The sequence below is a fragment of the Ochotona princeps genome, chromosome 21 (assembly GCF_030435755.1).
Source record: "Ochotona princeps isolate mOchPri1 chromosome 21, mOchPri1.hap1, whole genome shotgun sequence".
Lineage (NCBI taxonomy): Eukaryota > Metazoa > Chordata > Mammalia > Lagomorpha > Ochotonidae > Ochotona > Ochotona princeps.
Window position 1 is genome coordinate 23016056 of NC_080852.1, and position 16295 is coordinate 23032350.

General features: G+C 47.8%; 1 protein-coding gene across 1 annotated transcript in view; it reads right to left on the reverse strand.

Moving 5' to 3' along the window:
• The window catches only part of CACNA2D3 (calcium voltage-gated channel auxiliary subunit alpha2delta 3), a 714521-nt gene that overhangs the window by 332689 nt on the left and 365537 nt on the right, over positions 1 to 16295 (reverse strand). Inside the window, exon 11 of the mRNA XM_058678785.1 lies at positions 9673 to 9786. Within this exon, the coding sequence (XP_058534768.1) occupies positions 9673 to 9786 (114 nt within the window). The remainder of the gene's footprint in view (positions 1 to 9672; positions 9787 to 16295) is intronic.

Genomic DNA, 16295 nt, shown 5'->3' on the forward strand with positions numbered 1-16295 from the left:
CAATGAGGGAGTCACTAGGCCCCTGCCAGCCGCAGTGAAGACCTAAATGGCATTCCCAGGTACTGGCTGTGACCCCGGCCTAGCCCCTAGCTCTTTGGGCATCTGGGGAGTAAACCCACAAATGAGAACTCTTTCACCTTATGTCTGCCTTCGCTTCAGTCTGTCTGTCTGTCTCTCTCTCTCTCTCAATGCCTTGCACGTTAAAAAATCAATCAAGTCACAATAGCAATGTGTAGCACTGCAAAGCACTCAATAAGGAGCTAAGGCAAGTATTGCGCCTGACTCTCTCCTTAGCAAGACTGGCACCTTAGAAGTCCGTTTGCTGGAAGACAGTGAAGGTCACCTGGCGAGATGTTCAGGACTCCCACCTGCTTTCTGGTGACAGAGGCACCTGGGTGGAGGCCACTGTCCCAAGAGCACACCCAGGAAGAGCGACATTGGCAGCAGCATCAGGGATGCCGCGAGAAGCTGTCTTGAGCCCCTGACATGAAGCGATTTTTCAGTGGCTGGCAGCAGCCACGCATCACTGGGCCCTGTTCCTAACTTGTGTTGCTGTGCTCGTTCTGCTGCAGTCACAAGATGTCAAAGATCAGCAGAAGTAATTAAAAATAAACTGGGACACAGCGAACCATTTCAACTCCCCCTTCAGCTGCAGAGCGGGGCGAGGGGTGTCACCGCAAGTGCTCACTGGGGTGACTGAGAACGCCTGTGACTGTCACACCATTGACTGACCATGAGAAATGAATGTCCCTGCTATTCTCCTACAACAGCCTTAGCATCCATCGCCCCTAAGAAGACACAGTCATGACAGCAACTCACCCAAGACTCTCAGACTAACATGCGACGTCAGTCAGGGAGGGAGGAGGAGGGAGCAGAAGGCAGAGAAAGCTTAGCCCTCAAGTGAAACAGCCACGAGATACTGGAGCTCCCTCAGGCCTTCAAGACCCTCTAGACCCTCTTTTAGAAATCAGCAGTGGTGAAGAATGCAAACCAAAGGTGCCTGCACAGCCTCCACCCACGTCTCCTGGCCCCACTGTTCCTACAGCCACCAGAGCACACTTCGGGTATGCATCCAGCTGATGGCTCCCTCCCCTGTTCAGAAGCTTCCCACTATGTGTGGGTCACAACCTCAGAGCCTCACTATGCTCATGGAAGCCCTGCCCAAATCATGATCCCCAAATCCCACCTGGCCGTAGTCCTTAGCTCTTCCTCCTGCTCCTCCTAACCCCTACCTTGCCACTCCAAGCTTTTCTCAGAGGGTCTTCCCTTGGCCACCTCACGCACAAGGGTGGCCCCCTCCCCAAGCAACTCCTTAAGGTCTGAGTCTCTTTTGCTCCTTTTAAACTGGTATTAGCATTGCCTTATCCTGTGGCCTGTTACTGTTCTCTTCAGTTTCTCTGGAGGCATCTTACTGGCCCCTCAATCCAGAGCTCTGGAATCCTAACCTTGGCCAGAGAGGACCCGCAGGCCTCGGTGTTAACCCGGTCCTTTGCAAAGCATGGGTGGAGCCAGAGAGAGGGGAAGTGGTGAGGGTGAACCAACAACATTTTATGAGCCATTCCAGCCCCGCAGTCTGACCCCAATTCTCTTCCAAAGGGAGGAAACCACTTTTCTCAGCTGGTTCAAAGGCAGGCAAGGAAGTGCTCTGTAAAGTTACTTGAAAGTCAAGGGAACAGAACAATCTCATTGGAGGGGGAGTGGGGGCAAGAACACAAATTTCTTTCTAAATGGCTGGAGATCACTGAAGGAATGAGGTTCCAAGCGGATAGGTCTAGACCCAGCCCACAACTCCCCCTTCTTAGAATGGCACACACCACACAGGAAGGTGAGCAGGGAGGTGAGTTTTAGACTTTATAACCACACAGAGGTGCAGCAGCAGAACCAAGCCTTTTAAGGTTTCATCTACCAAATTTTACCAAGGAACAAGACCTACCTGGGGCGACACCCCTAAATAGTCCCTCCTGGGGATCAAGTGATACCAGATCAAATCACAGGGACCTTCTCTTCTTCAGATTCAGTTATTTCTTTAAAAAGCAGAATTATAGCAAGATAGGGAGAAATACAGAGAGATCTTCCATCTACTGCTTCACTCCCCCAAACAGTGGTTGGCAACAGCAGGGCTGAAGGAAGTCGAAGGCTGGAGCTGGTTCTGGGTCTCCTGTGAGGGTGCAGGAATTCTAGTATGTGGGCCATCTTCTGCTGCTTTCTGTAGCCGTAAGCAGGTGGCTCAATCATAATGGGAGCTGCAGGACAGGAGATGATGCCCACATAGGATGCCAGTGTCCTGGGCAGCAGCTTAACTTACCATGTTGTAACGCTACCCGAAAATCACAGTGACTTCTAGCAGTTTACAGCAAAGCTTCAAGGCCTCATACCTCAAACCATTATGTGATCAAAGGCTCCCCTCTTTCCAAGCCAAGAGCTCCTTTAGCCCTTTTTTAAAAATTTCTCACCTGGCTGCCAAGGGCTCTCCAAGGACCTGAACCCTGGTGTGCTACCCATGCTACCAAGTTACCCTCTTGCCTCGTTTCTTGAGACTGATGGTCATAAAGCACACAGCACACAAAAGGGAAGACCCTCTGCCACTGCAGGAGCGGGATGATTTAGTGACATCCACACACAGTCCTGTCCCGAGGCTGTGCAATTGTCCCCCCCGCCCAGGCTCTCTGCCCAAGACCACCAAAGCACTGACACTCCCTACATGGTACCGTCCTGCACTAAGGGACACAGTCACCAAAGAGATGGACTGACTGTCCTGGTGCCCATTTGCAGGACAGACAGCTCTTCCCCAGCTCACCTGTGTTATTTTACTTTGTTTCACCCCTAAGATGTCTCATTCTAGTTCCAGAGAAGGTTTAGCCCTGGACTGTTGGTGCCATATCCATGAAGCCCTGACTCTCACTTGAGCTCCTGGAACTTGAGCCTCCTCCCTTGTGAACAGGGGATGGTAACAGTGCCCTGCTTAATTCTCACGTAGCTTGAGAATTAGAGAAGCACCCGACCCTTAGCAACCTCTAAGAGCTAGCGATCACTGGTTCTGCTGTAGAAACAGACCCAGGCTGACTCAGGCTCAGAGGAGCGAGGGAAGATCACAGAGCATCACTGCTTTCCTTCTGTCACTCCTCCCAGAGCTCAGGCAGGGTAAGCCACGGGCAGGTGCCTAGGGTCACCTTTCCCGCTGCACATGCAGGCTGCGGGAGAATCCCTTCAGACCTACTGTTAAAGCGAAGTTACCTTGAGGTCTTCCATTTGCCAAGAGTAACACAAATCAGATGTACTAGCATCCCCCACAGTAACAGGGATGATAGAGAAGCGATCGCTTTGCTGGGATTTGGGGAGTGTTAAGACTCAGATGTTAGAAACCTTCTAAAATTCACACGCTGAAACCTCCGCTGGACATGCGAGAGTGTTAACGGTCAGGGCCTTGGGGTGCAACAAGGATCAGATGAGGTCACTGTGGGAGTGTGTCCATGAGTCACAGAAGGACTTGCTTTCCCAGTCTGCCCTGTAGCAGATGAAGATACAATGAGAAGTCGATAACGTGCAGACTGGAAAACTGACCACACTGGCATCCTGATACGAAAAGTAAATTTCTTCTGTCAATCGTTCACCTGGCTTATTGCATTTTGTTATAACAGCCTCTGTTAAAACTGAGTATCCCTGCTCTCCTGGGCTTCTGCAAAGTGGGTGTTCCCTCTGCTACTCCAGTGAGCAGAAAGCTGTGACGATCACTTGTGTCTCCACATCTCCTCTCTCAGAACCAGGCTCCAGGGACAGTCAGCCGGACACTGTCACTTAGCCCCTCCCTGGTGTCCAGACCAAGACTGGAGAGCCCACAGCCACCACTCATCATTGCGTACAGGCTGAAGGGGAGGCATGCTGGAGGAGAAGGAAGAGCGCAGAGGGCCACTAACCATCCTGGGAAGAGAGAGCAGCTCGAGGAGAAGCCTCCGCCATCCCGCCCCCCAGCCCCTCTACTTCCTACTGTGTGGTGGGTGGAGTTTACTCAAGCAGAACGCACCACCTTCTGCTACACGCAGCCAAGGCATAAAATGCTGACGATATCTCAACGGCTTTTGACAACACACCAGTGAGTCTAAATTTCCTCAAAATCCTTTTGGATCAAAGTTGGCATACGTTCTTCTAAGACCAAACAACAGTTATTTCGGGCACTTGCAGACCGGACAGTCTCAGTCCCAGCCACTCACTCGCCTCTGCCAGCCACCCAAGACAACACACAAACAAATGGATGTGACTGCATGACAGTAACAGCTGATTTACGGACACTGGAACTTAAATTTCATGTAGACTTCTTGTGTCATGAAATATTCTTCATTGAAAAACAATGTGAGTCTCTGTTCATTTAGAAACATACAATTCACAAATCATCACTGACAATTCACGGACTGCAAAAGCTAGCAACAGACAGTCCAGGTCTGGCTCAGGGAACATCGCTTTCATCTCTTTCTTTTAACCACTTAACTAACCGTTTTCTTAACTATCTAGGTATTTCTGCTCCGCCTTGTACATAACAGGGGGACCTTTGAAACATAATCCCATAGCTTTTTTTTAAGGTTATAAGAGCCACTACATAGATGACAGGCAAGGCCTTTATTTTCTTCTTCTTTTTTTCTGATTTAAATGAATGCATCTTTATTTCTTGAGCGGGATTCTGGAAGGAGTCCCTTTATAGTGAGAGGTTCTTATTTTATCTCAAATGTGTAACAGCAGCTGTTAAGCCACAACCAATAGATATTAAGCAAAAGCAAATGGCATCCAATAAATGCATGAATAGCTCCTCATTTCTGCTCTCAGAAACAAAATGCTGGCAAGGGACATATTGCACAGGCTCTCCTGGTGCTGTCGGTAGAGTGATTTAATTACCAATAATGACCTTCTTCCAACTTGCTCTCAACTGGCTCCTGAGCAGTAACCTAGAGCAAGGCCCTGGTTAGGCAGTAGGTACTTTTTTGTTTGTTTTAAAAATTTATTTATTTTTATTGGAAAGGCAGATATACAGAGATGAGACAGAGGAAAGACAGCAGATCTTCCATCTGCTGATTCACTCTCCAAGCAGCCACAATAGCCAGAGACGAGCCAGGAACCTGGAGCTTCTACCCGGTCTCACACGCAGGTTCAGGGTCCCAAGACTTTAGGCTATCCTTGACTGCTTTTCCAGGCCACAGCAGGGAGCTGGATGGGAATTGGGGCTGCCAAAATTAGAACTAGTGCCCATGTGGGATCCTGGCGCATGCAAGGTGAGGATTTTAACCACTAGGCTACTGCACTGGGCCCTGTTTGTTTTTAAGATGCCCACAAATACTTCCATTGCCTCTTCTCGCTTCCTTCTGCTTTCCCAGTCAGGAATCCCAGGGTACTGCCCTCTGGGGAGTGGGCACACAGATTTTCCTAAAGGGTTAGACACTGCACACAGAAAGGCTGCAGCAAGTACATGTTAAGCACCACAGCCACACTCACAGCCAAATGCAGTTTCATCAGGGACTCTGTCTGACAGCCGATGTAAAGCAGAAGGGAGGGTCACCAGCTTAACCCACAGACACACAGGAAAGTGATGCTATTTCAAGTTCCAGCAGAGCAGGGATATTTTATGGATTGGCAGAAAGTGACAGAGTGATCTCCATATTCTGGCTCACTCCCTAAGGACTGCAAGTAGCCAGGGCTTCACCAGGCTGAAGCCGAGAGCCAGAAACCCCGCTGCCTTCTGGGGAGTGGATTAGCAGGAAGCTGGAATCAGGTCCAGAGCGAGGACTTGAACCTAGGTCCTGGGATACGGGCTGCAGGTGTCTCAAGGAGCATTCTGACCACAGCACCAAATGTCTTCCTCCAAACGAGGCTTTTAGTGCATCGTTAGGCCCAATGACTTTTATCTTCCATCTTCTTACTTCCAGAATTAACTTTTTTTTTCTTTCATTATTGCAACTTAAGCAATGACCCAGACCAATGCAATTTCAGACAATACTGGCTACCCTGCATTTCCGGTGGGCCAGGAATTCACACAATGCCTAGCTAGATCCTCTGCTCTTGGTCTTATGAGGCTGTGGCAAAAGGTGTCTGTGCTGTATTTCCACCTGGAGGCTTGGCCTCCGAGCTCAGCTGGCTGGCTGATTTCCTTGTGGCTATGAGACTGAGGGCCCTAGATGAAAGCCAGGATCCAATCCTGGAAGTACAGTTCTTTGCCACAATGTCTTTTCTAAACAACTACTTAATTCATCCCATCAGTAAGGCAGACACTCTGGGAAGTATTTTCAATTAAATTCCCTGGATGAAATCCCTTTCCATTAGCTTAAAAAAAAAAAAACAAAACTGATTTGAAACAAAATCCCTTCATCGTTATCAGAGTCTATTGGTGAGAAATAAGTCACAGGTCCTGTCCACACTTCAGGGCAAAGTATTCATGAAGAAAGTATTCATGAAGAAAGACTATAGTCTAATGAGGACTGCTGATCTGAATCTTATGAGGCTTTTTCAATTTGAAACTTATTGAAGCTGCTAAGTGGAGGTAAGACCCACCTTTTTCCAGCCAAGTTGCACATACATAATATAAACACTAGGGGGCAGAATGCAAGATGCTGTCCTAGGCTCACTGCACTGCCCTTCCTTGCAGGGCTGGGATGCGATGTGAGGTTGTGGAACTTTCCAGGAGTACAACACACCTGTTCTCACAGGCTCACTAAAGAACAAAATGAAAGGCCAGGAATCAATCGTTCTCCAAGACTACTCCCAGGAGTTGAGTTCACAGAGAAGATAAGGGCACTTGGGCTGGAGGACAGCTCAGGGTAGATAGAAGGGAAAGGCACAAATCCACGGAGGCCATGGCCCAGGTAATAACACATGCCTGGCAGTGCAGAGCAGTGGTCAGAGCAGGTAAAGCAGATGAGTGGACGGAGAAGGAACAATGGGAAACAGTAAGGGTCACAGTCCACAGCTCAATGCTGGCTGCCCCAGGGTGGCCATTCTTCAGGATCTGTCATTCACGCCATCTGGGAATGTTGGTCTCAAAGCGGCAGATGCCCTCCATGGAGAGCAAACTATACCTTGAATATTTCATAACCTCTCCCCAGATCTGTAAAGGTTGGTCCGTGTTTGGCAGTGTTTCAAAGGGTCATGGGAGGGACCAGCTGTTACGCTGTGAAGCTGGCATCCCATTGAGCAATAGTTCATGTCACAGCAGGCTCCACTTCTGATCCAATTCCCTGCCTATGCACTAAGAAAAGCAGCAGAAGATGCCCAAACGCTTGGGCCTCTGCTACCCACATAGGAGACATGGGAGAAGAGCTCGTGGCTTCAGCCTGGTCCACTCTGGCCATTGCAGCCACCAGAAGGAGTGAGCCAGCAGATGGACAGGTTTTCTTTTTGGCTCTCCCTCTCTCCTGTAACTCTGCTTTTCAAATAAATAAATCTTTAAAAAAAAAACACACAGAAGGGTAGAAGCCAAGAAACATGAATCTGTGAATCAGTTCCACAGAGAGAGGAAAATGGTCCTTGTGAGAGTGAACAGGGCAGCTGGGCACAACACCCACGGCACAGCCAACCCCATTCCTCGGGCTACTTCTAGGATGGAATTTCTTAGGGCAGCCCTGCTGAATCTGAAGCAGTACAGGAGGCCCAGTAGGCCATGGGGGATCAAACACCACGGGGGGTGTTAAGGGTCTGAGAACCACCAATGGCCATGACCTGGTCCAGCATACTGCAGACTTCTAACCATGGGAAAAGACCCACTGGCTACAGAAAGAAAATCGGCCTCTGCCCAACAACAGTCATAGGTAGACAGAACTACCTTGTATAAAGCTGACATTTCCATGACCCTTGCTCTAACAAATCCAATACTATACTTTACCTACAGCCAAGATTGTGCACCCGGAAAGACGTGCTGAGACTTGAGGTGTGCCTGGAGATTCAGCAGCCTGCAGCCCTCATCCTACACCTACAGGTAAGAACCATCTGTGTGAATGCCAAGACCCAAGGGCGACGGTGCTCCACTGAGTCTCACCACCCAGAAGAGGTTCATGCAATGTACACACAATTGATAAAACAACTGGTGTTAAGGGGACTGCTTATTAGAAGGTCACTTCATTTTCTTCTCTTTTTCAATGGTCCAAATACTGTACAGTCATGCTGAGAGATGCCATGGCACCCGTGAATAGCCTACTTGGGTTGTCAAATGTCAACATTTCCACTCCTGTTTCCCAGCATGAGGGCCCTCTGCTCGTCTCCCTCGGTCACTCATGCTGGGTCTTACAATGTGTCTCATCCTGCTCGCTCAATGCCGTGTGCTGCACACATATAGCTCTGTCCTGGGTTCTCTTCCATTTATATCACAAATGCTCATCTGGAATAACTCTGGCCGCTGCCCATCCCTGGATGTCATCACCTGAAACACTGCAGGCAACTGAAATTACCTGGCTTAAGGGTAAAACTCCATTTTATTCAAGGCTTGCGTTCTTCATGCCGGGCATATGGTGGGTCATATACATCCCTGGCTAGCTTGGGTGTATGTGCTATCTAGGAATCCCGAAACTCCCCAACCTTTGCTCCAGCCACCAGGGGCCATGGTTGCTCCCAAAGGAAGCTCCAGTGGAAGGAGCTGGGGTCTTCTGGGGGCTTGTTGTGCAAGCTGCACACAGCTTTGCACGTGAGACTCATACCTGACCAAGCGACACACTCAGTAAAAACTTAGTTTTGTGGGTACAGGATAAGGTTTAAGTATGTATAAGTTTAAAAATCTCTCCAGTTAATTCGAAATTATTCAGTTTCAGAAATCTAAAAATTGAGACCGTCCAAAATAGTATTAATAATCACTGATACACTGAACACATGTGTTCATCAGATCAACGAAGCTCAATTTGAGTCCCATAGCATAAAACAGAGCTGAGGAGAGATGAGCTTTGACAAGTGTTTGAAAACAGTGTAGAATAGAACAGAGGAAAGTTTGGAGAGCGGGGTCTGGAGAGGAAGGACAGAAAGACAGTTCACAAGGAAGATGAATGCAATGGCCTGGTGCCATAGCCTAGTGGTAAACCATCACCTAGCATCCGCCAGGATCCCATATGGGAGCCAGTTTGTATCCCGGCTGCTCCACTTCCCATCCAGCTGCCCGCTTGTATACTGGGAAAGCAGTCGAGGATGGGCAAAGCCTTGGGACCCTGCACCCACACAACAAACCAGAAGAAGTTCCTGGCTCCGGCTTCCGATCAGCTTAGCTCCAGCCATTGTGGTCACTTGGGAAATGAAAGTGGATAGAAGATCTTTCTCTCTGTATCTCCTTCTCTGTGTCAATCTGCCTTTCCGATAAAAATAAATAAATCCTTTTTAAAGAAGAAGAAGATGGCTGTAAGACCCGAGGCTAACTTCACATTTCTAAAGTTGTGGGGTCGACCAATGGCTCTGGCTATAGGGAATATAAAAGCAAAGAGAAGCATTGCACAGATGGGAGGCGCAGATTCTACGATGACTCCTTTCAATAAACACGCCAAACATGTATTCATGGGTTTCTCTTCTCTCCACCAAAGAGATTCATTGAAAAAATAATAATAATAAGGAAAGTTACAGTCTTTCACAAAGCACCAGGCATGAGAACCCACAGGTCACTTATCCATGTGTGAGGTGTTCTGCAAGGACTCCCGCGCACGCCCGTCATTAACGGCAACCCACCTTGCGATCCGGCCAATTGTATTTTGCAAAGATGGTGTCATAGGTGTCCACCGCTCCGTCGGTAATGAGCATGATGGCCTGGCTGCAGATGCTTCCTTGTCCCGTGTGGTTGAACTGTGCAGAGAAAACAAGCGCAAATTCAAAGGCACATCCCTCAGAGAAGTGCATGCATGCACCTGGGAGGAGCGGAAGGCGAGAGGGCTTGGGCGGTCTCTCCAAAGAAGAGCTCAGTGTGCAGAAGTGACGTGACAAGCCTTTCTGCACAGATTACCACAACTGCACTGGGACCTGAGCCTACAAGAGCACTGGGAGAAGGATTCGCAAACACAGGGCAGAGGCAGGAGCCCGCGTGGCAGTTAAGGCATTATTTAAGATGTCCATGACCCACATCTGAGTACCAGGCTTCAATTCTCTGCTCTGGCTCCTTGGTTTCAGCCTCCCGTTAAACTGCACCCTGCATGGCAGCGATGATGGCTAAAGTCACTGGGTCCCTGCCACCCAATCTGGGAGTGGACTGAGTTCCTGGATCCCAGGATGGACCTCACCCATCCTGCCAGTAGCAGTGGCAGGCATTTGTGAGTGGACTCGTACAGGAGCTCTGCGTGTCTCCATCTGACTCTCTGACAACATGTATTTAAAAGATTTATTCTATTTTTATTGGGAAGTCAGATATACAGAGAGAAAGAGACAGAGAAGAAGATCTTCCATCCGCTGATTCACTTCCCAAGCGGCCACAACAACCAGAGCTGTGCTGATCCAAAGCCAGGAGCCTGGAGCTTCTTCCAGGTCTCCCACATAAGTGCAGGGTCCCAAGGCCTTGGGTCATCCTTGACTGCTTTCCCAGGCCACAAGCAGGGAGCTGGGCCTCCAGGATTAGAACTGGTGCCTCTATGGGATCCTGGAACATGCAAGGCGAGAACTTTAGTTGCTAGGCTACTGCACCAGGCCCTCTGACAATTTTCTAAAGATTATTTTACCTGAAAGTTACAATTACAGAGAAAGAGGGAGAGAGAGAGGAAGAGATAGTGAGTGAGATCTCCAATCCTCTGAATCACTCCCAAAATGGACATGATGGCCAAAGCTGGAACAGTATGAAGCTGGGAGCCAGGATTGTCTCATGGATTTCCTACATGGGTGCAAGGGCCCAAGGCCTTGGGTCATTCTCCACTGCTTCCCCAGGCCAACAGCAGGGAGCGAGACTGGAAGTGAGCACCCAGGACATGAACTGGTGCCCACACAGGATGCTGAGGAAGAATGTGCTGCACCACCAGGCCTGCCACACTCCTCCGATAATATTTAAAAAGCCATATGGAAAGTGAACCCTAGATTCTAAGGTGCAAATCCTAGCTGACTTTCAAGTGTTAACCATATTTCAGGCAGCAAGGCCAAAACCCAAGAACCTTATATGGACACATTACACAATCGGTGGGCTATCCGATAATGTAACATCTCCTGCAAAATGTAAATGACCAAAAAGAGGATCTATCTTTCTCCCTCTCTCTTTTCCTCCTTCCTCCTCTACCTCTCCTCTCCTCTCCCTGCTCTTCCCTCTCCTGTAGCTCTGCTTTTCAAATAAAAAAATCAATCATTAAAAATATAAAAATGGGTCTGAGAGGTATGGGATGCACCATATAATAAAACTAACAAGACCTTGGACAAATCAAGGATGAAACCAGGAACAAAACAGCTTATATTACAAGTACTGTTTCCTAAGGGACTGTCTTCAATATTTACTATTAGCATGAAACAGAGGTATTACTTTATATGTTAGTAGAAGTGGCATGCTGAAATTCCAGGACGATACATTCCACTGTGCAACACTGAAACTTCAGTGTTGAGCGTTATACAGCAGGTTCAAAGCTGCCATCCTTTGTGAGGGAGTGGCAGCCCAAGTGGCCATACATGGTTGCCAGAGCAGTGGGCCAGAGCACCGCTTGAATCAGGGGTGAAAAAATCCCTTTAGTGAATGCTATTGATGCATTTCAAAGTAATGTAACTCATACACTTTAAAAACCCTACAACTGCATGACATCACTGAGGCATGGAAAACACACAGAAAACTTCATTCTTAGGTAGCAAAATCCTTTCACTGTAACCGAGCAATGCATTCATTTACTCTAAAAGTATTAAGAGCATGCATTGTGCTTGGAATGAAAAAGACAAACATTCCCTTTGTCTGACAGCCATGTAACCTCTTTGGGAAGACAAACATAAAGGAAGTATATTTGACAACGATGGTGCAGGTGCTGAGGAGAGAGCAGAGAAGGGGGACAGGAAACGGGGAGTGGGCAATTTCAGAAGGCGGCAGAGAAGAACTCACTGGAAAGGTGACATTCAAATGACATCCATGGAGGTGAGCACCTGGGGCAAAGGCATTCTGGAGAGAGTAGAGTGGGAGTGTTCCTGGCCTATTCGATCTATTGTGCATGAGATTCAGGGAGGACAGAGGCTGCTCGTGGCTTTGCTGGCTGGCCGTTGGTGAAGCAGAAAGCTAATAAAGCATGCAAGTTGAAGGTATCAATGCTCAGCCCCTAAGCACATGGAAGTCTGATGTGGAATCTGTCGGTGCAGTAAGCTGAGAGATGACAAAACTAATTCTATCCCTGGACACGCCAACATACATATGGATGAAGGGAAATAGTTCCACTGGGGAATACTGGAACAGAGAAAACCTAACAGAGTAGGCCTGGGGTTCCACAGCATACTGGAAAGAGAGAGCTCAAGCTCATCCCAGCACCACAGAAAAGTTCTCCTTCCTCTGTATTCCTCTCTTCGTTGGTACAATGTGAATAATATCCTCCCATGGTTATTACAACACAGGTTGGATGCACATTAAATGTGGGGCAACATTTCCAACGTACTTCAACCTTTGTATTCTCTGAGGTTGATATTATCATTATCAATGTTTTATAATTTGGGGAAACTGAGAAACAGATGAGCTCATGTTCCCAAGATCACACAGCTGCTATGTGATGTCTCACATTTGAATGCAGTCTGGCCCTGGAATCTGCTCTCCATCTGAATACACTCTACAGCATTTCATCATGGCCTGAAGATTCTCGAACAGAGAGTGATGCATGGTAGGCCTCCATAAATGCCAAGTTTCTTCTGCTTCTTTCTACCTAGGGGGTTCCAAGGTCACAAGGCAGTGACCAAGGCTGCACCCTGGAGAGTTGATACTCCCTAAATTTTATGTCCTTGGTACTTCCCTTACTTTAGTTCTGGCCCTGGCAGTCATTCCTACAACGCAGCCTTGAGATAATAAGCAGACAAGGCCCAAGATGTTGTGACGTCAGCAGGTAGAACCAATGGTAACCTATTGTTATCACAAGCCAAATCTGTCCACATGTTGGCTGTTCTGTTTTTCTCAGCCTAACATCACAGCAGAAAAATCTTGACTATGAAGATAAAGGTTGTAAATAATTTTGTTGCTTACTCCAGAAATGTCCTAAAAGACCCTTTAAGTCTTCAGAAGAAAGCATCAAAGGATAATTTCGAAGATTATCTGAACCTCAAAACACATCCCTTGTAATACTGCTACTATTACAGCTGATATTTGCTGACCAAGCCTCAATTACAGCGCCTAGAAGTCTTACTGGATGTTAACCAAGTCTCCTTCCCCATTGGAAAAACCTCCTTCAACCAGAATTCAAAGTCTCAATAAACAAATAGTCTGACTTGAACCCTTCTGCTCTGAGATCTACCAGAACTATGTCGTGATTGGGCATTTTGCTCCTTGTGGCAGGTGGCCTCATAGCCTGTTCTCACCAGTGTTTTATTCTGGAGAGGTTTCACAGAGGCTGCCTTCAGCAGACCCTTCACACCAACCCGTAAGCCCAGCGCAGGGGCAAGGAACTGGACAACAATGACCCCTCAAGTGCTTCTGGTCCCAGAATCTCCAGAATGAGTGAGACTCAAGCAGGTCCACTCATTTGAAAATGTCTTGGAAACAAAAGGAAAGGGAAGATATCTAAGTAACACAGACGAAGGGCAGTTGTCTGCCAGGAGCTGCTTATTCAAACACATGACTTTCCTCTCCGGAGAAGTCCCTGACAATTTCTGCTGTAATGTGTCACCGGAGAATTTTGAAGAATGCAATTAAATTCAAATGCTTTGATGAGTAATATCTCTTCTCTTCATATTTGTCTCAAACTTTTTTTATTGAATAGCAAGAGTGATGAAAGTATTTTCCATAATAATAACAATGACAAGGACCTGATGATGAACTACAATTAGCTCAGTGATTCATCAGTTAGCTGTGAAAATTTCAATGCATCCTGACATTTAGAGCATTTGGTTGTGATTAACAGTCTTTGAAATGTCACCGAATTTTATTTAATTGGCTAAGAAAAATTTTTAAAAGGTAATCACTGCAAAGATCACATTCATCGCCAAAAAAGATAATTGCGGCTGTCACATGACAAGGTAGACGCTAACTGCTGCTGAGAGCTGCCTCCGTGTTCTTACAGAGTCTGCTATGAATGCAGAGATCAATGGCCAGAGGAGGCTTAGAAGTTTATTTGAATGCAGCTTTAAAGTCATTTGTAACAACTACTACAAGCCTTTAAGTCACTGCAGCAAATATTCAAACTGAAACATAGGTCATTATAAGACAGAATTAACTCCATTTAATGACAGAAACCTCTGGACCGTTCTAAGCTCAGCCACAACCAGAGTTCCAATCTTCTGCGTTTGCTGTGTTGTGGTGAGGTGGTGTGTGTGTGTGAGAAATAGGTTTTTATTTCATAATGCTGTGCAGAGGTGGACATAACACACAGGAAGGGAATTATAGCACTTAAAGGTCATATTGATGAAGTGGAAAATGCATAACACTTCATTTTCATGGGAGATTAACCATCTCTGTGTTTGTTAAACAATTTAACTATTTAAAAAGTCCAGAGGCAAAAGAAGGAATAGAAATGTTTCTCTCTGTGGGGTCCAGGCACATTTAGGAGAATACAGTGCCGACCACCAGCAATCTCAAGCAGGGACATTGGTGCCATCTACCAGTACTTGGGTTGGTTGCTTTCTGCAGTTCATGTTCAGTACCTTGGCTCTCTGAATAGCAGGAATGCAGGTGCGTGTTCCCAGGTGAAGGCAGGGTGGGTTGGTGTATGGTGGTGTTTTACTGTTCAAAAATTCATCCATCACAAGGACTCAGGGGCAAAAGCACCAGTCTTGATGGTTTCTCTGTCTTAGGGTTCCCTGTAGGGCTGTGAGTACACAGCCTCTTGGAAAGTACAAAGGGAGACCCACAAATGTGCTTGCTGAGCTGTGGCTTTTGGCCAGATGCTGATACTAGGGCTGCTGTAGACACAAAATCTGTGCTTTGAAGAACTTGCACATGCCCAGCCACTGGGAGCCTCCCCGAGGAGCCTCCAGGAGGACGAGGGCATCTCCCACCCAGACTGCAGCCCTGTGCTTGAGCCTCCCAGCAGTGGGGAATGCCACAGGGAACACTGGCCGAGGAGGATTACGCAGCCAGCTATCCTGAGGACTTGAGTGGGGGCAGGTCCAAACAGCAAGAGCAGGAGCCGCGCCCTGAGCCAGCAGAGTTGAGGCAGACTACATGCCTGGCCTTGTAGGGTTCCGAGGGATGGCACTGTGCACCCACCCCACCCTTGCTGATAGGGGACAGCTGCCACTTTATCAAGGCCTTGAGACAGGGACTCCCAGGATCAGTGTTGTGGGATGAGTTGTGCATACCTGTGGGTCCCCACCAAGAGAGGCTGCACAACAGGTCCTACGTGCTGCCATCACTCTCTAAAAAGCACTGGACCAAGGGCATCTGAGCTTTTGTCTGCACTATGTCTTGTCCTGTATGTGTCCATCCTATCCCCATGTCACAGAGGAGCAGAGGAAGGATTAGACTGTTTTCTTCAGATCACACGCAGCAAGCGCTGGCTAAGCCAGGTTTCTCAGCCCAGCCAGGCCGAGCACAGAGCCCACAGACAGAACCACAGGACAGCAGTCTCCTTCACCATCTAGACCAGACAGATGGGACCACGCAAATTCACTGCAGGGCAGACTTCCAAGCAAGCGACTCCTGGATTCAAGAGGAATCCTCCCGTTCTGGCCTCTAGATTTTTGAGATAAAGCATGGACGAATTTTCCATTTGTGATGAGTCCTAGCAATAACCGCCACCCAGAAGGAACCTGCTAAGACGCACGTCTCAGCCCAGAGAAGGTGCCGACTTGGGATTCAAACCAGAATAGAAAGGAGCAGCCTGGCTCTCGGCCCTGGCCTGCCACGTTTCTGAGCAATTAAAATGCTGTTAACAGAGACATATTGTCCAAAAGGCAAGTTCTTCCATAAATATTAATTACCTGTATCCCACAACCCCCGTGGTGAGGGGAAAGGGAACGGTTTAGGGTTTATGTTGAGGAAGTTGTCTTGGCACCTTCCCTCCCTACTTTTCTCTTCCCCCCTGCTGTTGTAATACTGGCTCAAGAATGAGCCCTAAAAGGCCTTCTTTGTCTCAAAACATGTTACTGAAAACAAGAGTCTAGAAATTCGGGCCAACCACAGCTTGAGAGAGCAGTGTGAATATGAACAAACCAAGGGGTGGAGCCAGGCATAATGAATGCTGTGCACTGCTAAGCGAATGACTCACCTGCTTTGC